Consider the following 24,750-nt stretch of genomic DNA (forward strand, 5'->3'; position numbering starts at 1 on the left):
ACCACTGTATTTTTTTTTTTTTTTTTTTCCAAGGCTCAACCTGAACTCTTTTCAAGCAATCTCTTCTCACACTTCTTGGCACACTTTGAAAATCATCCTGTTTTTCTTATGCACATGGCAATGAATGCTTATCCCACCTGGCAATATTTAAACAAAATCCAAAGGGCAACTTATAAACACTAGGGTCAATTGTTCAAATTTATGCCAGTGTGGATAATGCCAGAACTATAGTGTCTGCCCTGCAAGGATAGTAACATGAGGCACCAGTAGGTGGTGCATGCGAGTAGACCGTCATCTGTGAAATACCCAGGTTATCCATTAGCAGCACTAGTAGAGTTGAGGTACGTAGAATGACACTGCTGCCAACTGTATGTTGCTGGTGTTGGTTAATTGTTGGTTGGTTTGATATGGCTGTGTGCACTGGATGTGATATTAAGGCAGAGAATCAGGCTGATTGTTTTCAGTGCCTTGAAGGACATAATTTAATTAGCATCACCAGTAATTGCAGCAAGTGCACAGTGTCATATTGTGTGCCAAAAACAAATGAATCGCTTTTAGGTGCCGTAGCCGCCTCGAAGGTGGGAAAGAGTGCGGGTGGTACAAGAGTAGGAGGAAGAATACCTTCTTTGGTGACTTCATACTTTTGGTATTTGACATTGCCCTTTTTTTTTGTTTTGTGTCCTTTGGTGCAACCTGCCCACACCTATCACTCCTTTCGTCAAGCACGAATTAGGTTCTCCTCCTAACACAATTGTCGATTGATGTAGCTTTTGTCGAGAGGTGTGCATTGTTTGGGTAGATGCCAATAAGCAGAAAATTGGTGGTTCAGGCGTTTTCTATGAAAGTAAGTTTGGAAAATTGAAGCACCATAGAGGACGATATATTGAGGGTCAGTGGTATTTGGTAGAGTGGAACGGGGCAACTGCAAAAATGTTGCACCTGTTGAAATGACACGATAAGCATACGTTGCTTGCAGTCATCAAAAGATTGGGCGTTTCCAGGAACTGTTATAATTTCAGATTGCTGGAAGACATACACTTGCCTGAAGAATGAAGGTTACCTGAATATACATGTTAACCACTACATTCAGTTCATTGACAGCCAGAAGAGCAAGCATATGAACAGAGGCAGAGTGATGCCTAATGATAGGCCACCCGTTCACACCCAAAATATAGAAAACAGGTGGCTACACATGAAGCATGGCAGTCACACTATCACAGGATTTGGAAGGAAGAAGGTGCACTCTGTAGGTTATCTCTCCAAGTTCTTGCTCAAATCAACCTTTGCCTTGGAAACCCGGGCACATGAACTGTACCCTCCTCTCCATCAAGGTATTTTTCAATGAGTAATATTTTTTGTGATATGAAAATATGTTTTGCATTGTATATTATTATCATTACAATAAAGCAAAGGGGTCTGGGAGCGTAAGCCCCCAGATAGGAGGAATTGAGAAAAAGGTTACATCCATGCCATCAATCTTACTACGATCACAGTAGCAGTGTAAACAAAACATTACATAGCCCCATTAAGTATTTATCTAAATAGGCTATGCTTTTGAGGTAAACAATCAAATGGCAATACTTTCAGCCTATCACTCACACTGCTTCAGCATGACTAGAATCATACTTAAGTTCAAAATATCTAATGCCATTAGTAATCATTCTCCTGTTGACCCACTCCTATCCTCAAAAATAAGAACGGAATTTTATTGTAATTCCCCTGAAACAATCACACTTCTGAAGCCAGATATATGTATTTCAGCAAAAAAGCAGATGAATATCATTTCATAAGATAATCTCGCATACTAATTTAGATCTTAAGCATAATTTACAACAGTAATTACAATTACCTTGAAGGTGGCCTCTTGTAACCGTACTTCGTATCGGGACAATCACGGGAGAAGTGGCCCTTATCCCCGCACTGGTAGCAACGCATATTGGGGTCAAAACCCCGACGTCCTCGTCCTCTAGTCCTTGGGCGGGCGAAAGTTACCCGAATGCGACTGCCACAGAGGGTTCTATAATTTTGGGAAATAAGCATACCGTACATACTCAAGATAAGCCATCAATTTATATTTGGTAATGCTAAAATGTATGTTTTTCAACTACTTTATTTCCTTCTCAAAAATGAGGGCCTACTTTGATCAGAACACTGTTGATTCTAACGTTTTGATCTGATCTGGCAGTAAGGAATGAGATTAATAATTACACTAGCCAATTCCAAAGTTGTTTTGTTGGTCAGACAAAGCTTTTAGTTATAATACAGTTTTCAGATATCTTGTACTGTATAGTTTATGGGAGCAATTAGTTGTTTTTGATGCCATTTTGTCTCACTCCTATGTTCTTTTCTTGCAGAATTTCTTTAATATATCGTCTTTCTACCTGCAAAACACTGAACAGTGGAGCAAAATTCATTAGGGTCAAATTTTCCTATTTTTACCCATAGTAATCAGACAGGCGCCTTAGACGTGCCACTTAAAACAAGGATCAAAGAGCAGCATCATTCCTGTATGTTCCCCTCTAGTGTTTGGAGTCAAAAAAAAAAAAAAAAAAAAAAAAAAAACCCCACAGCAAGGCCGCTCTTCAAACGCACACCTTTTCTGGGCACACAACTGGTTACCCTTTTATATCACTTGTCAAATGATTGCTGTAATACCAATATAAATGGTCTGTTATTGGACATTATAAATTTTCCAGCTAACTCATTCTTGGTTGCCAGCGTTTCGCCCTCATGTGCTAGGGTGGCTCATCAGTTGGTACCTAGCACACCTACCAATACGCTGGCTAGTGCATACCGTGGAGACCAAGTCTCTTAGTGCATTGGCACTGCCGGTGGCTCCAGTTAGCCTACGCAGTGGCCTCCACGGTATGCACTAGCCAGCGTATTGGTGGGCGTGCTAGGTACCAACTGATGAGCCCACCCTAGCACACGAGGGCGAAACGCTGGCAACCAAGAATGAGTTAGCTGGAAAATTTATAATGTCCAATAACGGACCATTTATATTGGTATTATAAATTTACTCATTCAGGACAAGTATTTCAGATTCCCTATGGGAATCAACATCTATATCAAATGATTGCTGGACAGGACAAAATATTGGACCACACTATGCACTTTGCAGTGAATGTGTTGCAACAGCACAGGGTCACATCTGTAAAACATTCACTAAACTTGAGAAACATCCTTTTATACACATTTGGTCCCAACATCCATACATTCCTATCTGAATGCCATATTGCAATGGAATATCAAAGAAGAGTAATCCTTTCTCTTCAGGAACATAATGACTTCCTTACTGTGATGGCCTGCTCAGTTCTTGGACCTAAATATTACTGAGAAACTTCCAGAAAAAAATGCACTATTTGTAGCAATTCCACATTTCCATCTATATCTGAATGAAACTAATCCTGTAAAACATTTCAACAGTCTTGTGCTTAGTAAACTTAAACTAATGTGGTCAAAACAGACCCAATAAGCTACTAAAAAAGGGAATCAATTTACATGGTATTCTAGAGTATACCTGTGTGGGGTGATGATAAATGCAACCAATGCCTCCAAGACCTTCATAGCAGGAATGAAGTCAAGACATTACTGTAACTTAATACATCCCTCACACAGTAACATCATTAAAAACATATTCAGATTCTGCAAGTAAAAGAGGAATGATCAGGTTCGAAACTAGTACCAAAAGTTATTGCATAAAATCAGTAATAGCACATTCCCCACTTAATATGAAAAATGATTCCCTAGAGAGCAAACTATTATGTTTTAAAATCACAATAGCTAATTGTCAAGGGACTTACAAAACAATGAACAAAACTAAATCACACTACCAAGCACAATATTTTTCAAATGCATGGCTGTTTCACAACCTGAAAAGTCAAAATTTTGATATTCTGGGAAAAAAGAAAGAAATTCTACAACAATGTCATAATCAAATTAAAGACTCACATGCCATCTGTGGCTTTCACAGCATCTTCAGCATCTTCCTTGTCACGGAAAACAACAAAAGCAAAACAGGGAGGTGATTTGGCAACCCAAACTTCTTTTAAGCCCCCGTACTTCTCAAATACATGCTGCAGATCTTTCTTGGATACAGCAAGACCTGAAACGAACCAGAAAAACTCACAATAATAATGACAATAATAACTAATAATAATTCTGTGTGTGAAAAGAGGGAGGATTTTTTTTTTTGCATAGGCTAATGAAAATTAGGGAAAAAAAGAGAGAAGATTTTGAATAAACAACTCCACTAGGTCCTTATAAAAACCATAAGAGACCTAGAAGGGAATGGAATGTTGGATGGAACGACAAAAGGAGAACTGTAGCCAAGATGAAGTTATCAAGTTGTCCAGTTTGGATCTATTAATCTTTTGTGCCCTGGAATTGAAAAGAACACCTGTGCACTCTTCAGCATCTTTCACGATCAGAACAAAATAAAAGTAGAGACAGGTATTGATGACTTTAGCACTCAAACGAAGTAGTGCGCGAGTGGGAGAAACGAAGTAGTGCGCGAGTGGGAACAAGTAAGCACAACAAACTGCACAGCAATAACACATCACATGCTGCCTCCACTCTTCCATCCAGGTGTCCTATAGCGTGGGGTAGAGTCAGGGCTGCCAACAAGTGACTATACTCCCCACGCGAGTCATAGGTTGCTCTTAATTGAACTCTGTCATTAACAGTGCTTACCAGTAAACTAGATTCTGGTTCTCCAGAAAATCTTGGACACTAACATGTGAACTGCACTGTTATGACCCTCGGGCAATGCTATACACTGACGAGGTGATGTTTGCGGCTACAACTAGGGAAGAGTCCCAAAGAGGTACCAACTATTACGGATTGTCCGTAATTATTACGGATTTCAATTCACGATTACGGCATTACGCTCAAAGGGGAAATTATTATGGAAAAGCTGACATTTACACAAAATCATTTTCTACGTAAGAAAGAGAAGGAAAAACGTTTGATCCTTTCGAGCATTTCTGCTAAATTCTCCTCGTTTCATTGCTTGTGAGACGACGATACTTATTTGATCGTTACTTCCTTTCGCTGCCCATAATCTCTCCTTTGCTATAAATCCTTAAGTAAAGTTGTATTTCTGTAGTAAGTGTACCGGACAATTGATAGAAAGAATTTAGACCTACATTAAGGACATCTACACTGGAATCGCCTCTGGTTCAGGAAACGAAAATGTGATCAGAGGGGGAAGGATGCTTGATGAAAACCTACCTTGAAAAGCAGCTGCTGGGTGCGAAACGAGTTACAAGGAATGTTTTATCACTGAATTAAGAGGTAGTTTGCAAATGTTATTGTGTAATGTGGTATACTTTAGAATAGATTGCTGTCGGGAAGGTCAAAGGGGGTATCATTATCGAGAAGGGAGTTCTTTATTCAAAATCTTCTCCTCTCTCCAAAACCAGTGCATCACAAGCATGTCACATGTTAAGGAGACAGTCACGGAGAAGGTTCAGCGTGAGCAGGTGACACGGTTAGAGAAGATGAACAAACAGGATGAAAGTTATGAAGACAAAAAAGCCCTTGACCTTCAGCTACCGAGAGTATGATGAAGAGGAAGGCCTACAAACAGCTTGGCCCAACAGATGAGGCGGCGGCAACGACAACTACTTTACAGCTCCAGTGATGACAAAACACAAGCAGCTGCCAACAACAAATTGCAACCATGGAGGATCTCCAGCAAATGCTCCACTACCAGGATATCACCAATGAAAGTACGGTTTAACAATAACAAATTCATGCATTAAAAATTTTGAAGTCATCATCATCCTCCTCATGTGATGCCGTACAGCAACAACAAAAAGTTATACAACTCTTATTGTTAAACAGCATGTTTCTGATGAAATGTGACTGTCTGAAACTGTCAGCACATCAGAATAACATAGAAGAATACAATGGATGAGAAACTGTCATAATGGTTAAATAAATACATGAAGTGAGGTACATGCCTGACAAGCAAAACTCGAAGTGAAGCACTTCACAACATGTCTTAGTGAAAGAGAAAGGTCCTTTGTTATTAACCCTGGGGTTCAAATACTGGTATTGGCATTGAAAAACAAAAAATGAATTCCGTTGCTCTATTGTGCAACTGCACCATACTACATACAGTCTTTGTATTTCCACTCCAAATGAATGCAATATGCACATAATTTATCATCAATGAAATCCTGAAGGACTGTAATAGTACAAATGTAACTTTAAAATTTTCTAGTCTGTCAAAAACACAAGTAGTCCGGCCCCGCGGTGTAGGGGGCAATGCGTCCGCCTGTCACGCGGCGGCCCTGGGTTCGATTCCCGGCCGGGTCAAGGGTTTTAAATTGTAAATGATTAATATCCCTGGCCTGGGAACTGGGTGTTTGTGCCGTCCTTAACGCTCCTTTCCTCACATTCAACACTCTGCACTTCCGCAATTCCAATTACACGCAGGTTCATATCATACGGTGCAAGTAGGGGCAAAAAGATCTCTATAGGTCGACGCCCCGAACAAATAGCATTAAAAAAACACACACATACAAAAGAGTTAAATGTCAATATTACACTATACCTATAAAAAACATATCAAACAAGAAATAAAAATACACACTATTACAAGAAGAATGACATGTTTTGTTCTTGAAAGATCAGATTCTATCAAGTCACACTCAATAATATTTATGTTTATTTCCGTTTAATATTTAAGAACTTGAAATCTGGAACTTATCTTAATAATGTGTAAATATGCTACGTGCCACACACAGTTAATGCACATGCCAGTTAGCTTCGAGGAAGTGTACCTGTCCATCAAGGTAAAAATCAGGGTTCAAGTCCTACTCTACACATTACTTTTTGTAAAAATTTTAAGTGTTGCATTAACCAACTTCATTGCAAAATCTGGTACTGTATTGTGTTTTTAATTATATCATACTGAAAAGGACTGTTTTTGACATGACTTAGTACCTCGTCCATTTTCCATTGGCTTGAACAACTTGTCGGAGCAAACGTGGCATTGACCCAATAAGCATTTCCCGCCAAGGGCAATCTCCTCCCATGGGTCCAACATAATGCCCCACAAAGCATCATGCGAACGCCGGGCAGGGCGAGGCCAGCGTTTCTCTATACGACTTTTCCACCTTGCCCACACGTAGTTCAATGGGGTTCTAGTCTGGAGCTCGAGGGACTAAACTGAGCAGTTTAATGGAGTCCTGCTCTGAAAACCACCCACGAACATGACCGCTCGCGTGGATTGGAGAGCTGTCTTGCACAAATTTATCTGGATAGCTCTCTCTCACACTTGAAACCATAATATTCTCAGCCTGCTCCTTTTCATTGTCATGAATTTTACAGATGCACTTCTTGAGACATTACTGTTTGCTAATGATGTGGCACTGATTAGTAATAACATGGTACTCCTTCAAGAGCTATTTGAAAAATGGCAAAAAATGCTACAAGACAATGGACTGAAAGTAAACTGCTCTAAGGCCACATCTTCACTGCACTTTCAACGATCCCATGCACTTCTTGGTCTAATGTGAGATGGTCAACCTTCCGATGAAGCTTTCCAGCCCCGTCAGATGATATACGATATACCCCACAACATGACACGTATGCGACCACTGCGTGAACATTCGGCTATATGCCTTACATGTTATAAACCTCATTATTGATCCGCATTGAAAACTTTTTATAGTTAAAAAACAATGAAGGTATTTATTGAACCACCTGTTCAATACTCTACAACCACTTATAAGTGGTTACATAAACATAACACTTATTCAGGACATGTTTCGCCCCTAATTTAGGGCATCTTCAGCCTAAAATATAATCTTCAAAAGTACACATAATAATAATTACTAAAACTTGGTCATATAATGTGAATAATACATTGATACATGAATAAAACATGTTAATGGAGCACTGTCAATGATCATACTAAAACTATCTTGCCTTGTCCGAGACTAAAACTTCCTCCAATAAAATTATGTAATTCTAATTAAAATGGTTGAACTAACATTGTTTGTGGTTTCACCTAATGTGAGAATGCGTATATTGCCAACAAAATAAAGGCTTTAACACAAGCACAACATGTTTAAGGCCACTGTTAAAGTCGTAAATGTGAAGGTAGTAAAACATTCCAAAGGTAGATATAAGTAATGGTGAAACTGAAGCATCAGTTGATTATCATAGAAGAAGTGGCCCTTTATACAGGTAATATTGTCGGAAACCTTTGCCGAGAGATACCAGTAGATTCTGGAATAATGTTCACTGTAAGAGAAGGAAAGAAAGTCTTTTAAAGGTTGCTTAGAATAGATGAGGACTTGCGTGTCTGTTGTAAGTTGTTACTTGTTTTCTTCTGTTGTGTTAGTAACCGCCATTCTGTTGACTCTGTGTCTTGTATTGTATCTGTGCTGCAGAGGCGGTAGTGAACTCGGAGGGGAAGGGTGGAGTTAACTGTGTCGAGGCTGACAATGAAATAATAGCAAAAATTAAAGGAATTGATTTATGGGTGAGATATGTAATTTGTGATTTTAAACAAAGGGGTCGCTACTAATAGTCAAGAAGTTTAAGATAAGTTAAATGAAATCAAACCCAATTTAAATTCACTAAAGAGAACGAGATCTGTTGCTTACGCTATTATACAAGGCTGGGAAATGAGCAATGAGAAGTAGGGTCACCAAATTTAGTTTTCAGTTCTCCCGCTAGGATCGCCTTTCTTAGAGTGGTGGTATTGATTTTTGTTTTAAGAGGAAGTACAATGAGGTAATCATCCTCTCTGAACAAATAAGTGGAAAAGAAATTTAAAATATAAAACAAAATTATTTATTCAACAAAGGAATTTGGAAACTCAGTACAAAATAAAACAAAAAACAATTATAGAATTAGGCCGAAAAGATTACTAACATATCAAAAGGGAACGTACAATCCTTGAGTAACGGTACACTTTTAATTTATATGCCCTTGATAAGTCCACTGTCGCACATAAAGCGGATGACGAGATCAGCAGTAGTCGCGTCATCGGCTAGTATGCGTTCGAGTATTTCCTGCAGGCCGAGGCTCCGTCTTAGGCCAGAGAGATCGGCGCATTCTGTGAGGATGTGGGCCACGGTGAAGTCGGCACCTCAAGAACACACTGGGGGGGTCTTCCCTCTTCAAGAGATAAGAGTGCGTGGATTGTAAATGACCTATCCTCAGCCTGCACAGTACTATGGCCTCTCTCCGAGAAGGTCGGAAAGAGGACCGCCACACGGTAGTTGTCTTCTTAATTGCTCTCAGCTTGTTGGGATTTCGGATATCTAGCCACTCCGATTCCCAGGACACCAAGATGGTTCGACGTAGCTGAGAACAAATATCCTTAGCAGGTACATTGACTGGTCTTGGAGGTAGAAGTACAGCTTCCTTTGCAGCTTCATCCGCAAGTTCGTTTCCCGCAATCCCAACGTGGCTTGGTAGCCACGCGAAAGTGATTCTGGTGCCAGCATCCATTAACCTGGCTAGGTCATGTATCTGCTGTTCCAGTGGGTGTTGCGAGAAACAGGTTTCAATAGACTGCAGAGAGCTTAACGAATCGGTACACATAAGAAAGTGGCTTCTTTCGTCACGCAGTGCAAACTGCAGAGCCTCTAAGATGGCGTAAAGCTCTGCAGTATACACGCTACATACTTTAGGAAGCAAGATCTTCGTGCTCATATCATCAATGAAGAAAGAGCAACCAACATTATCTCCGATTTTAGAACCATCCGTGAAGATCAGTCTCGCACCCGGATATTGGTGAACGAAGTCCTGGAAATACCTCCGATAAACGGAGGAATCCATGTTCACGTTGGGTCCACGGAGCAGATCTAGACGTATATCCGGTCGCGGAACCAACCACGGAGGTACCTCGCTAAGAGTTTGTTCAAGACAACCACCGATATTGACACCTTTCTTAGACATAAGTTTTCAATGTCCTCTTATGTTTAGCATGGATCTTGTGACAAGTGCTTGTGAAAATTCGCTCATGTATAGGTAATTATGATCCTTACGGAGAAACCACGTGTTCTGAATGTTGCTTTTGATCCATTTTTGTTGTAATGCAAATAATCATGAATATCAAGCCAAGTTTGATATAGTTCAAGAAAATCTGTGGTTTCATTAAAGCTGTTCCTGCCACCGATTTCTTCTGGGCTTACTTTCTCCAAACTTCTTAGGCCAGCACTAGCGTCTGTCGAGAATATTACTTTAGCCCTTGCAAAATTAATCTTTTCCAAATTTGTAGGGTATATACTATGTTCTTTCTTAGTTCATTTCCGCACAGGTTTCACTACCAATCGTTTTTGGAGGTGATACAGCTTTTTCACAAGTTCTGCAGTTACCACGTTACCATTTACTTTAACATTCCTGCCGAAGTGTTGTGATCTTACATTTTTTAATATATGGCTAGGGTCTGCCGAGATCTAATGGGAGCTGAATTTGATGCACAAGGTCTTCTTCCTTTCCACACAAGAAGTGAAACTTGGCCACATTCACTTAACAATTTGGACGACATGGAATCCACAGTCTTCAACAATCTCTAAGGCCTCACATGTTAATTTGGCTAGTTGATCTGTCAAGCTGTGTGTAAAATAATATGACACAAGAATCCTGCAATGTGTGGAAAGACCTTTGAAAAGACTGCAGAGCAATTTATTAGCAAGCTTGTCTTCACCATCTATCTCTACATCAGTCATTCCAAGAAGCATATCCAAATTCCTGTCATATACCAGCCTTGATTTTATTGCCTTTTAATCTATGATGAGAGAACCTACCTTTTCATTATCGTGCTGTAAGGATTTCTTTTGTGTAATCAGACAAGCTCGTACCAAAGAAGTAATTCATGTCTCTCTTCTGGAATGACCAATGTAAGTTTTTAAAGCTTTTTGGTGTGGTAGGTGCAAAATATTAAGATATCTTAGGAACCTATAGCCTGTGGATGACCTGTTGGACAGTAATATGTAGTCCTTTATTGTATTCTCTCTGAATTTACACTTTTGTTCACAGAAAGCTTGAATCTTCTCAATCAGTAAATTTGCTTTCAAATCACCTTGTTCAGCTAGTCCTGTAATTTTATTTTGTAAACTGTCAAGTCCAAGTTGATTTTTTTCATTTTTGAGGTGATGCATCCTTTCTTTTAAAGTGGTAATAATATCTTTCTGCTTCTTACAAGTGTTCTTTTTTCCTAAATATTCTGACTATTCTTTCCAGTTTCAAACCCACTTTAATGAAACAGAGTTGAAATTTAACAGAGCACTGTGTGCCTGTGATTTTATATAATGTTTCACTGACAATTGCAGGTGGAGGGTCATTCTCTTCACTGGCTGTAGATGTGGTTGGTTCCACATGAAGTTCAATTGTCTTGTAGGGTTCAGCTTCATTTCCCAATTCCGTAGCCTTCCTCTTAAGTGGTCTTCCTGTATGTGATTATCTGTGTCCGGGAAAATCTTGAAACACGAATGGAATAACATTCAGAAGTAGGATTTTTAGTGCTATGATTACACTATAATCTGAGTCCTTAAAATGCCTACTTCAAACACTGAAATGTTCACTACGTTTCCACAGAGATCCCAGTCTATTTCCTTGACGAGAAATTGTCAATTACCATTTAGTTTTAAGTTCCTCGCCTTTCGGAAATCTGGGAAATGAAATACAAATCCTTTTGAGGTCTTCGATTTACAGTAATGAATACTACAGTATGCCATGTTTTTTTTTGTGTATCCGATGTTCGCATTCCGTAAGCACATCATTAATTTCAGTCACTAAATTATATTCACCCACACTAGCACAACAAACTCATAAATTACAAAAATACGTCTTGAAACGCTCGCTAATGTTTGAATGAGTACTTCGCCCGCGCAATTTTATGACTAAGAAGAGCGCACCTAGCGGCAAAACGATGCATTTCACAAGCCCGAGCGGGAACCAGTTTCACAACCAGCGAGGCCTTGTATTTCCCAGCCTTGTATAATAACGTAAGCAATGACGAGATCGATAATTCATTGAATTTTCTAGATGTAACAGTCACGCGTCAAGATAAAACCCTTGATTTCCAAATCTTCAGAAAACCGATACAATCACCTACAACTATAAAGACTGAGTTTGGTACATTCACTTATAACAATCCAGCTATTTACCAGATTGCTAACATATTCAAAAAACATCATTTTAATATAGCATTTAGAACTACTAACACTAACCAATCCATATTCTTTAATCATAATAAAGTTAATTATGACAAAAATCGTTATTTGGGATCGAGAGTATTATAGACTTAAATGTTCACAGTGTAATTTTTCATATGTTGGACAAACTGGGAGAAGCTTTATGACAAGATACATGGAACATGTTAATGCGGAAAAACATAGAAAATACTCAGCAATGAGTTTGCATATGAGGGAGACTGGTCACCGATTTGAATCCATAGAGAAAGTTGATCTAGCGATAATTAGAAATATAGAAAAAGGAAGAATGTTAAAACTAACTAGAAAGTTTATATATCTATTTAGACCAGACGTATAATAAGGATCAGAATCTTAATGACATCATGGACATTAAAAGCATGTTACATGAATTAACGCCTAAATTATTAAATACGGTTAGTTCAGACAAAGTTAGGATTCCTAATATATTTAATTCTTCATACTCCAAAGCTCCACCCATACCTTCGGATAATAGGCCCACTTCCATCAAATTTGATAACTCCGCCCCTTCATCAGCCTCGACACAGATAACTCCAGCCATCCTCTCCTCCCTTCCACATAACCCAATCCCTTCCCCTCCGAGTTCACTACCGCCTCTGCAGCACAGATACAATACAAGACACAGAGTCAACAGAATGGCGGTTACTAACACAACAGAAGAAAACAAGTAACAACTTACAACAAACTCGCAAGTCCTCATCTATTCTAAGCAACCTTTAAAAGACTTTCTTTCCTTCTTTTACAGTGAACATTATTCCAGAATCTACTGGTATCTCTCGGCAAAGGTTTCCGACAATATTACTTGTATACAGGGTCACTTCTTCTACGATAATCAACTGATGCTTCAGTTTCACCATTACTTATATCTACCTTTGGAATGTTTTACTACCTTCACATTTACGACTTTAACAGTGGCCTTAAACATGTTGTGTACATGACATACTTTTTTGTGCTTGTGTTAAAGCCTTTATTTTGTTGGCAATATACGCAATCTCACATTAGGTGAAACCACAAACAATTTTAGTTGAACCATTTTAATTAGAACTACGTAATTTTATTGGAGGAAGTTTTAGTCTCGGACAAGGCAAGATAGTTTTAGTATGATCATTGACAGTGCTCCATTGAAATGTTTTATTAAGGTATCAATGTATTATTCACATTTGTACCAAGTTTTAGTAATTAGGCTACAAGGCTAATCTTTTAGCTTCTCTTTTAATATTATGTGTACTTTTGAAGATTATATTTTAGGCTGAAGATGCCCTAAATTAGGGGCGAAACATGTCCCGAATAAGTGTTATGTTTATGTAACCACTTATAAGTGGATGTCAAGTATTGAACAGGTGGTTTAATAAATAACTTCATTGTTTTTGAACTATATATGTCTTGTCGTACAGGGTTCCCCGTGGCCTGTAAATACAAAGCGACCCGACCTCTGCTGAACTGAAAGAAGTCTTGTCAGATACGACTACACGATCCCAATTACTATTTAATTCCATCCCTGCAAAGGAGCAGCGACCAACCATCCGTTCATCGGAGACTCTTTGGCGATAGCTTTTCTGCAAAAGACTGTGGCTTCTCGTAATTGTTTACAGACCTGCATGAACATCCAGAAAAATTGGTCACCTGCTTGAACTCTGCCGAGTTTAAGAACGGGTTTTCCTGTGAAATTTCAAATAACCTGTTGTCTTCTTCCCTAGTAGAAATCTGGTTTAGCACTCCTAGGTAAAATCACTGCCCTTGAAAACTAAAACTGCAATGTTGGAAGATAGTCAGCATTTGCTCCCTTGACACATGTGAATAATGAGCCTTGTCAGAATGGAGCGAGCATTTAGCATCGAACTTGGCTTGGCCAAACTTGGTGTGTTTGCTGCCTGATATCATCACAGTGCCTTCATTAGGTATTTAAAAAAAATTGATGCCAGGAATCTGACCTTGGTTGTTATGGTAAGCATAAATATTGTAGCCTACAGCTGACCCACTGCGCTGCATGTGAGCATGTCATGTGCTTAAAATTTCACAGTGCTGTATGCAAGTGCATGTCATGAGAAGGAGAGGTAAGGGAGAGTATGGAGTGAAAGCGACTGACACAATGAGTTGGAACTATGGGCCATGTCGCAGAAAACATTCAACTGCTGTACAAAGCCTAAGTGGACTTAACTGATTTCCTGTCTCCTGAGAGGCGACATCGATGACAAAACAAGGAGGAAGATTTTTTTTTACAACTGGCTTTGCGTTGCAATGACACAGATAGGTCTTATGGAGACGATGGGTCATGATAGGGCTAAGAGTGGAAAGGAAGTGGCTGTGGCCTTAATTAGGGTGTAGCCCCAGCATTAGCCTGGTGTGAAAATTGAAAACCACAGAAAACCACGTTAGGGCTGCTGACAGTGAAGTTCGAACCCACTATCTCCCGACTGCAAGTTCACAGCTCCACACTCCTGACCTCAAGGCCAACTCACTCAGTGGAAAAAGAACGTTTATGAACAGGTTTTCTAGAGACAAAATAATGAAATCAAAATCTTTTATATACTTATGCCTCCTAATAACGCATGAACCCCACTGACGGCAGCCCTGAAGATAGTTTTCTGTGGTTACCCATTTTCACACCAGACAAATGGCGGATCTGTAATTCATTTATTAACCCTCAAACTACGCCATGGGGTCATTTACGACACCGCTGAACTAACCTGCTCTTATAACAGGAAATAGTTTAGTATACTATTGTTGGTAGTTGCTGTACTGTACCTTCCTACCTTTGTGTTATTTGACTGTTGCCAGGCTAGCAAGGTTCTGCTCAGTTTAGTTCGTTTTGTAACAATGTAATAATCGTCAAGTGGTACCATATTCGACCCCACGACGGAGTTTATGTCGTAAATGCTGTCATGCGTGTTCATTCATTGTAATAACTTTTGTGAGTGACCAAAGGATTCTGTGAGTAGGTTATATGTTGTCTGTCACAGAAGCTCATGTTTCAGTTCTGGACCCTATTTTTCGGAAATGATTGAAAATGAATTAAATATTGTCCTCGACGAGGATGCTGATAATAGTGAGCAAAGTGATCGCGATGATGACGATCATTTGGTACGTAATACATTGTAGTAAAATCGCTTAATAAGGGTGTAATCAAGAAATTTCAAACAGAGTTATTCGACTGTACATTCCCGGTGCCATTAATGACCCCAAGATGCAGTTTATACACTGGAAATGTCACGACACAGTTTGAGGGTTAAAGCCAAGGCTGCTCCCTTCCCACTCCTAGCTCTTCTCTGTCCCATCGTCGCCATAAGACCCATCTGTCGGTGCGATGTAAAGCAACCTGTAAAATAATGTATGTAATTTTAGAAACAATTGATTTTATTAATAAAGAATACAGTATGGTTCCAGTGTATGAGACCCTGACTAGGATTACGCGATTCGAAAAAAAAAAAAAAAGAAGAAAGGCAGCTCGATCTGATAAAATAGCAGTGTTAAAAAATGTTGCAAAATTTGGGCTGGGAAGACTTGGGAGAAGGGAGACGAGCTGCTCGACTAAGCGGTATGTACAATTTACGAACTTCATCATGTAGATCCGTACTGATACAGTTAAAACTCAGAAACAATGTTGGGTTTTGGTCCACCCAATCAATACACATCACTTTACAAATGAACTATTTAATTAAAGACATATTAAAAATATTTAGGACTGATGAAGTCTCAAATAGAGATGAAACATGTCCCTAAATATTTTTAATATGTCTTTAATTAAACAGTTCACTTGTAAAGTGATGTGTATTGATTGGGTGCACCAAAACCTAACATTGTTTCTAAGTTTTAAGCGGTATGTTCCGAGCTGTCGGTGGAGAGATGGCGTGGACTGACATTAGTAGATGAATAAGTTTGACTGGTGTTTTTAAAAGTACGAAATATCACATATGAAGATAAAGTTGGAATTCAAGAGGACAAATTGGGGCAAATATTTGTTTCTAGGAGGAGGCATTAGGAATTAAAATAATTTACTAAGGGAAATGTTCAATAAATTTATAAATTCTTCACAATTATTTAAGAAAAGACTAGGTAAACAACAGATAGGGAATCTGCCACCCGGGTGACTGCCCGATTGATTGATTGTAGGCTTATACTCTTTCTTATGCTACTGTCTTATGTAATAAAAGATATCTTGCTTTTTTTTTTCTTAAATGTATCTTTGTTCAGTACACTTTTTGCCTATAAACTTGTGTACCAGTAGTTCTAAAACGTAACAAAATTGACAAGCAGTCTTTCAGGCAGCTTGTGTCGATTGTTACAATTTAAACTTGTATTAGAAGGCAGAGGTGTGACCCCTTTTATGGAAATAGTGTGTATTAATCAGGAAAAAAAATCTCTAGAATAATATGCTCAGCTTCCTTTCAATTGTGTGTGTACTCTGGGACAGACACTACCAAGAAAACTGCAGAAACATTATACAGAAATGTGAGGAAATCTTGAATGCTGCGTACTACTTAACACAGCCCCACAAGGCCTAAATGTTAGATTATTGAACAGAAGTTGAAGATTGGGGCACGATAATCAAGCGGCTGTGGTTTGAATGCCAGTCACTGCACGCAGGATATTAGAAATTAAACACGACGTTCCTGTGGATCAGATTCCACATGAAACTACAGGTCCTACGGCAATGGTCATGATATCAACGGTCGCATAACACAGCAACTTTGTTTTTTATTGTACAGAATTACTGTTAAAAGCACAGGTGTACTGTCCATAAATGAAATAAATCGTCTTTGTCTTTACAACCTCGCCAGACGAATGTAAAGTCCAGGAGTATGGTAGGCCTCAAAATAAAGTGGAGTTGCTAGCATCCTCTATTTTACCAGTGCACAATATTAAAGAGCTATTGTATGTATATTGATTCAAGGTACTTGGAAGTTTATCACCTATATTTTTGAACATATTTAGGCCTGTACCAAATTCCATCACATTAATACCACAAAATCAAGCCTATTGTGTAGGAAAATATTTATTTAGCTGTAATATACTATCAGTGGCAGTATGCTCCAGAAAGGGGGATGGGGAGAGAAAAACAACATAACTAAACATACGAGTACAAACATACAAGTACTACCTTAGGCCTAAACGAAACTTGTGAATTATAATTTTACCTTCTGCAGCCCAGCACTCCCTACGTTCAGCTGCGCGCAGAACGATTTGTCGTTTGTTTACATGCTCAGGAAGGATGTTGTCAAGAAGCGCTCAGTGTTGCCAATATCTGTACTTAGGAACTAATGAGTGGTACTTCAATAGCTGGTGGTGGCGATTGTTACCGGTACCTTGGTCTGGACTGGTTCTTGCCGTGCGGACGTTAGGATACGATCTGGCCTGGTTCTTGCTGTGCGGATGGTTAGAATAGGATCTGGACAAGACAATTGGTCTGGAAGGTTAGAAGCCACGACCACGAAGTGGCCCTAGGCCTCTAGTTTCGTGTGGAAACACGACTGGTATGGACGTGCGGACGGTTAGGATAGAACCTGGACAAGACTATTGGTCTCGACTAGTTAGGAGGGGAAGCCCCCAGGTATTCTGTAGGGGGATAGCACCACATTCTATGTTCGAAAATCACTGCCTGATGTTGGAAAATGGCTGCCTGCGGTGGATGTGTAATTAATATAAGAGGTTTTGTACGTGATTATGAGGCGAAGGTAAATGATTTAGTGCAGTTGTATGTAAGTCACGGCTTACTTCCTAATCACCGAGTGTGTGAAAAGTGTGGTTGTGAAGTTAAATTGACTGTGAGTGGGAACGGCACTCGTATAATTTTTTCGTGTCATCGTCTATTGGAAGGGGGTGTGAGGTGAGGATGGTTTGTGAGTGCACGGAAAAACACTTTATTTGAAGGCTCTTCAAAATTGGATATTTCATCGTCCTGTGATGCATTCAACATAAACCGCTGGGTCCTGAAGCTCAAGTTGGGTTTTTCTGGCAAAACAACAGTAGATTGGTCCAGCTTCTGTCGAGATGTGTGTAGAATGGGTGGTGGCTATTAAAAAAATTTTAAAAAATGGTGGGCCTGGTATTATTGTGGAAATTGATGAGAGTAAATTTGGTAAAAGGAACTATAATAGACGGAGGCCTGTAGACTGACAGTGGTGTTTTGGAGGCATGGAGAGTGAGAACCATAAAAACGTTTTGTTGCACCTGTGGAAGGGACAAAAAGACTTTGCTCGAAGTCATAAAGGATTAGATACTGCCTGGAAGCATCATAATATCTGATTGCTGGAAGGCGTATGATTGCTTGGAGTTCGAGGGATTCGTGCATCTCCGTGTCAATCATTCTGTTGAGTTGCGAGGGGCTTTACATCGCACCGACACAGATAGGTCTTATGGCGACGATGGGATAGGAAAGGCCTAGGAGTTGGAAGGAAGCGGCCGTGGCCTTAAGGTACAGCCCCAGCATTTGCCTGGTGCGAAAATGGGAAACCACGGAAAACCATCTTCAGGGCTGCCGATAGTGGGATTCGAACCTACTATCTCCCGGATGCAAGCTCGCAGCCGCGCGCCTCTACGCGCACGGCCAACTCGCCCGGTCTGTTGAGTTTGTGGACACCGTCCTGTTCCATAGGGGGAACAAGAGGGCGATGCCGAACAATCACTCTGTCGTGCATACGCACAATATAAAAAATCAGTGGCGTCTTTTTAAGCACGGCAGCTATTCCGTTCCAGGGTTCGGCAGGAGGAAACACTATTTCCTGGGATATCTTGCCGAATCCCTCTTCAAGAGTAACTTTCCCCTAGAACAGAGAATGCACAAATTCCTCAAAGGTGCCGCAGCCCTGTATCCGCCTGTACATTAATGTCAGCATTACTGCTGTTGTGTATTTCACATTGTTTCCTTTACACGCTGTTTTTTTTTTTGTGCTTTTATTCATCCGGGGTTGGTAACACAATGTATTTATCAGCACTGATGGCAATGACGTCACATTCTGTTCACGTTGACCAATGAGAATGCAAGTAGTTACTTTAGCCATGGTTGATGGCGGGTGCTGCTCTCATTAGGTTATAAAATTAAATGTAGTTCTGGGGGCGGGATGGTGGGTTCCTACACATCGCAATGAACACTTCTCTCCTCTAAAAGGAATTCCAACTAAGATTTGATTTATTTTCCCTTCCTTATAAATTATAATTTTACCTTCCGCAGCCCAGCACTCGCTACATTCAGCTGCGCGCGGAACGACTGTCATTTGTTTACACGCTTGGGTAGAATGTTATCAAGAGATGATCACTGCTGCCAACCTCTGTACCTAGGAACCGGAACAGTATAAGTCCAGGATCCGCTGGCACGGGCGAGCACGGGCTTTGCGGCCACTGCTTGTTCGTCTATATGACTTGTTTGGCGAGCTGATGTTTGCAAACATGGCGGATAATTCGAAGGGACGTGTAGCGGCCGCTAAATGTATGAATTAATGGTCTGTTATATTTAGCTGTTTGAGACGTTTAACACAATTTACAGGCACTAGATTGGGTTACAACTTGACTAGTTCATACGTGAAATAGGTATTGACGGTACGATATGATGGGGCTCGCTTGACGTCGCGAAAACTTTACGAGTATTAAGTACGTCCGGCAAGTACGAAAAGCATTGGTCTGGTTTGATTAGGTCTGGCTAGTGGCAAAACCATTGGTCTGGGGAGAAGCAAAGGGTGTCTGGGGGCGTCAGCCCCCAGGTTAGAACCGCGAAGCGGCCAACAGGCCTCTAGCATCACTTACGAAAGCAATTGTGTTTCACCGAAAACCACTGATAGTGACAAGTTAGGTTGTGATCCACCGAAAACCACTGATAGTGATAGGTTAGGTTGTGATCCACCGATAACCACTGGTAGTGACACGTTAGGTTAGGTGCGACAGAACTGCTAATTGAGCGGCGTGATCCACCAAAAATCACTGATATTGAAGGTTAGGTTGTGATCCACCTAAAACCACGTATAGTGACAGGTTAGGTTGTGGTCCACCTAAAACCATTGATAATGATGGTTATGTTGTGATCCACTGAAAACCACTTATAGTGACAGGTTAGGTTGTGATCCACCGAAAACCACTGATAGTGACAGGTTAGGTTGTGATCCACCGAAAACCACTGATAGTGACAGGTTAGGTTGTAATCCACCTAAAACCACTGATAGTGACAGGTTAGGCTGTAATCCACCTAAAACCACTGATAGTGACAGGTTAGGCTGTAATCCACCGAAAACCACTGGTAGTGACAGGTTAGGTTAGGTGCGACAGCATTGCTAATTCAGCGACTGTTGTTGGAAGTACACTTTTGGTGATCACATCACGAATGGGAAGGGAACACTATACATACGAGTATACTGCAATCACTGAGACAGGATATGAATATATGGGTACTCACCATAAGTTGACAGAGGAGTGGACAGAAGATGGACTTCTTTGTTTACGTGGATGCACTCCCTCTTAAAATAATAATTACTAGTATGGATACAGCACTGAACAGGAGTTTTAATTGTTTCGGCTAGTTGTACTTCATCTTAAAACAATAATCACGACTATTACAGAGCTGGACACACAACTCGATTGCTTTCGTCTAGTTGTAGGCCTACTTCCTCTTTAAGACAGTAATCACGACTATAACATAGCTGGAGACACGAATGGTTTGTTTTTGTCTGTTAGTTGTACTCCCTCTTCAAACAATAATCACACTGCCGGTAATGAAACTAGTGATTTAAGTTTGATGTATTTTTGTTACTTGTAGAAGTTAAGTTGGTAACAGCTGAGAGAGAGAAGACAGAGTCATCTTTTTGGGTAAATATTAATTACTTTGCAATGCCATCTCTTTTACTGGTAATATACTACATGTATCTATATATACATCATTTACACGTGAAACTATCAAGTAACACATTAGCTGAGTGGATAAGCTGGTGGACTACGGAGTTGAAGATCGCTGGTTCAAGATGGGCTATCGCCAGGAATTTATAACAGGTAAGTAAAATTAGTATAGTATGCGAATACGTAAGTGGAATAAGTACGTATAAATTAGGTTAAATGGATGCCGGTGAAGCACAGGCGGGAGTTGAAAGAAGGTGAAGACTGAAAGTAAAGGCGAAATTTTTTCAGTATGTTTTAATTTCTCCCCACCCGAAACCCTCCTACCCAGGAGGTCCCGTAAGCATGTAGTCATAGCTGTGCCGGCGAATTCTGGCCTTGTTCCCTTAGGAACTAATGAGTGGTACTTCAATAGCTCGTGGTGGTGATTACTGTTACATTGGTTAGACCTTTCGTATGGATTGGTTTTGCCGTGCGAACGGTTAGGATATGATCTGGACAAGACCATTGGTCTGGATAGTTAGAAGCCGCGACCCTAGGACCCTAGTTTCGTGAGGAAACACGATTGGTCTGGATGGTTAGGATTCTTGCCGTGGACAAGACGATTGGTCTGGACAGTTAGGATTCTTGCCGTGGACAAGACCATTGGTCTGGACGGTTAGGATTCTTGCCGTAGACAAAACCATTGGTCTGGACGTTTAAAAGTCGTGAAGCGTACTTAGGCACCTAGTTTCACGAGGAAACATGATTGGTCTGAACAGTTAGGATTCTTGCCGTGGAAAAGACGATGGGTCTGGACGGTTAGGATTCTTGCCGTGGACAAGACCCTTGGTATGGACGGTTAGGATTCTTGCCGTGGACAAGACTATTGGTCTGGACGGTTAGAAGCCCTGAAGCGGCCCTATGTCTCTAGTTTCGTGTGGAAACACGATTGGTTTGGACGTGCGGATGGTTAGGATAGGACCTGGACAAGACTATTGGTCTGAACTGCTTAGGAGGGGAAGCCCCGAGGTATTCTGTAGGGGGATCTCAGCACATTCTATGTTCGAAAATCATTGCCTGATGTTGGAAAATGGCTGCCTGCAGTGGATGTGTAATTAATATAAGAGGTTTTGTACATGATTATGAGGTGAAGGTGAATGATTTAGTTCAGTAGTATGTAAGTCATGGCTTACTTTCTAATCACCGAGTGTGTTAAAAGTGTAGTCTTGAAGTTAAATTGACTGTGAGTGTGAACGGCACTCGTATCACTTTTTCGTGTTGTCGTTGATTGAAAGGGGGTATGAGGTGCCGATGGTTGGGGAGTGCATGGAAAAACACTTTCTTTGCAGAGTCTAATTTGAAGCTCTTCAAAATAGGATATTTCATCGTCCTGTGGTGCATTCAACATAAACCGCTGGGTCCTATTAAGAAGCTTGAGTTGGCTTATTCTGGCGAAACAACAGTAGACTGGTCCAGCTTCTGTCTAGAGGTGTGTGTAGAATGGGTGGTGGTGGGCCCGGTATTATTGTAGAAACTGATGAGAGTAAGTTTGGTAAAAAGAAGTATAATAGGGGGAGGCCTGTAGGACAGTGGTGTTTTGGAGGTGTGGAGAGGGAGAACCATAAAAACTTATTTGTTGTACCTGTAGAGAGAAGGGACAAAGTGACTTTGCTCGAAGTCATAAAGGACTGGATACTGCCTGGAAGTATCATAATATCTGATTGCTGGAAGGCGTATGATTGCTCGGAGCACGAGGGATTCGTGCATCTCTGCGTCAATCATTCTGTTGTGTTTGTGGACATTTCAAGAGTCGTCACGTCCATACGGAAACAGGAGGGCGCTGCCAAACAATCGCCCTGCTGTGCATATGCACAATATCGAAAATCGGTTGCATCATTGTAAGTACGGCAGCTATTGCGTTCCAGGGTTCGGCAGGAGGAAACAGCATTTCCTGGGATATCTTCTCGAATCCCTGTTCAAGAGCACTTTCCCCCTAGAACAGAGTGTGCATGAATTCCTCAAAGGTGCCACAGCTCTGCATCCGCCTCTACATTAACGTAAGTATTAAATTAAATTACTGCTGTTGAGTATTTCACATTGTTTCCTTTACACGGTGTTTTTTCTTTGGCTTTTATTCAGCCGGGGTTGGTAACGCAATGCATTTATCAGCATTGATGGCAAGGACGTCGCATTCCGTTCACATTGACCGATGAGAATGCAAGTAGTTACTTTAGCCATGGTCGATGGCGGCTGCTGCTCTTATTAGGTTATAAAAGTAAATGTACTTCTGGGTGTCGGATGGTGGGTTCCTAGACATAGCAATGAACACATCTCTCCTCTACAAGGTAGGCTATTCAAGTAAGATTTGCATTATTTTCCCTTCCTTATAATGTTATGAACTGTGGGCTGCAGAAGGAAAAATTATACCACTTGTGAAAACAAGCCATTAGTATAAAACCTTAAAAGTCTTTTTTCATAGTGACTATGTCAATGTATAGTACGCAAGTCTTTTCTTGAGTCCTAGTTCCCATTCAGCACTATGGAGCTCAGGGCTCAAGAAAAGGTTCACGTACTATACTGCAAATATATTTTGAGAGTTGTGTACTCACCTATACCAGCCACATGAATCCTGACTCCATCTTCTTCTTCATCTTCTATACTTCTACTGTGACCAGACACATTACTGCTACTACTCCGACTTCTACTTCTGTACCTATCTTTATCATCCTTCTGCCTCTTTCGTGACATTGTGTTGTTTGTTTAGGTCCTTATTCTTTTCTGCAAAACAGTTTAAAGAAAATCCATACAACACTCATAAACCTCCCTACAATTAAAAGCAACCCGTTAGAACATGCTTACTAATGGTAAGGTTACGTAAGTGATTCTGGATTGCAAATGCTTGATCTGATAAGCGCATTAATACTGAAAATTATACAAATATATTCACATTAAAATTCTTACACTGAACCGGAAGGCCTACAATTATCAATAACAACTCAAATGCGAATGGTATTACACCGCATACACCTCCAGAGTACAAGATAAAATATGCCCCAATAAGTCCAATTACACTGTACTTTTTTCTCTAAATGTTACTAAATAGATACGTTAACAAAAATATCACGGTGAAAACTTGGCAACGTCACAGAAAACTCCAGTTCCAAACTATTCCAAGCCAATTCGAAGCTATCCCCATAACCGCAACGCAATCGAATGACGAAACGAAAGGACAAAACTCGATAATGTGTCAGTGCTGCCACACCTCATTCGAGAGAGTTCCTTCTAATCCATTATTATTAATCTTAAAGAAATAATTCATGACTCAATTGAAAATATTATCGAAAATATTCTCAAGCAACCAAATTATTCGACAGTAAACTAGTTGTTAACGAACGGTTCTGTCCTGTTTATTTAGTTTAACACGAGTAACATCGTTCTACATCGCGGGCTCATAAACGCATAAAATGTTGCCAATCGATTATGAGCGGTGGGGATAATCTTGTCTAATTCCAACTCGATTTTGCAGTTTTTCTGGAAAACAGGTCATTTTTTTTTTGCATAGTTCATATTTTATTCCTCCCTGTTTAAAATGTTTCACCCTGGCTGAAATGGAAATTGTACATGGCATCGTTTTTCTTCTTCTTCTTCTGCTTCTGCTTCTTTTTCCGCTGCTTCTAACATACTTCTGTCGTTTTTTCCCCACACTTGTGGGGTCGCGGGTGCGAACGGCGTCACCCATATGTGAATT

At 40.3% G+C, this 24,750-nt stretch overlaps 1 protein-coding gene across 5 annotated transcripts in view; it reads right to left on the minus strand.

Annotated features, from left to right (window-relative positions):
* Window positions 1-24,279, minus strand: part of LOC136881119 (serine/arginine-rich splicing factor 7) — a 70,178-nt gene extending 45,899 nt beyond the window's left edge. For 2 of the 5 annotated variants that reach the window (XR_010860985.2, XR_010860986.1), the window contains exons 1-4: window positions 23,964-24,276; window positions 23,612-23,780; window positions 3,952-4,105; window positions 1,850-2,017 (exon numbers count right to left, since the gene is read on the minus strand). Coding sequence is in view for 3 of the 5 variants with exons in the window: in XM_067153767.2 (XP_067009868.1) it covers window positions 1,850-2,017; window positions 3,952-4,105; window positions 23,612-23,750 (461 nt within the window). In the remaining 2 variants the exon portion in view is untranslated. Of the gene's footprint in view, window positions 1-1,849; window positions 2,018-3,951; window positions 4,106-23,611; window positions 23,781-23,861 lie in introns of all 5 variants that reach the window. The other 3 variants (XM_067153767.2, XM_067153766.2, XM_067153765.2) reach the window with 3 other exon arrangements.
* Window positions 24,280-24,750: the final 471 nt, after the last annotated feature.

This window comes from Anabrus simplex, chromosome 9 (genome assembly GCF_040414725.1).
Source record: "Anabrus simplex isolate iqAnaSimp1 chromosome 9, ASM4041472v1, whole genome shotgun sequence".
NCBI lineage: Eukaryota > Metazoa > Arthropoda > Insecta > Orthoptera > Tettigoniidae > Anabrus > Anabrus simplex.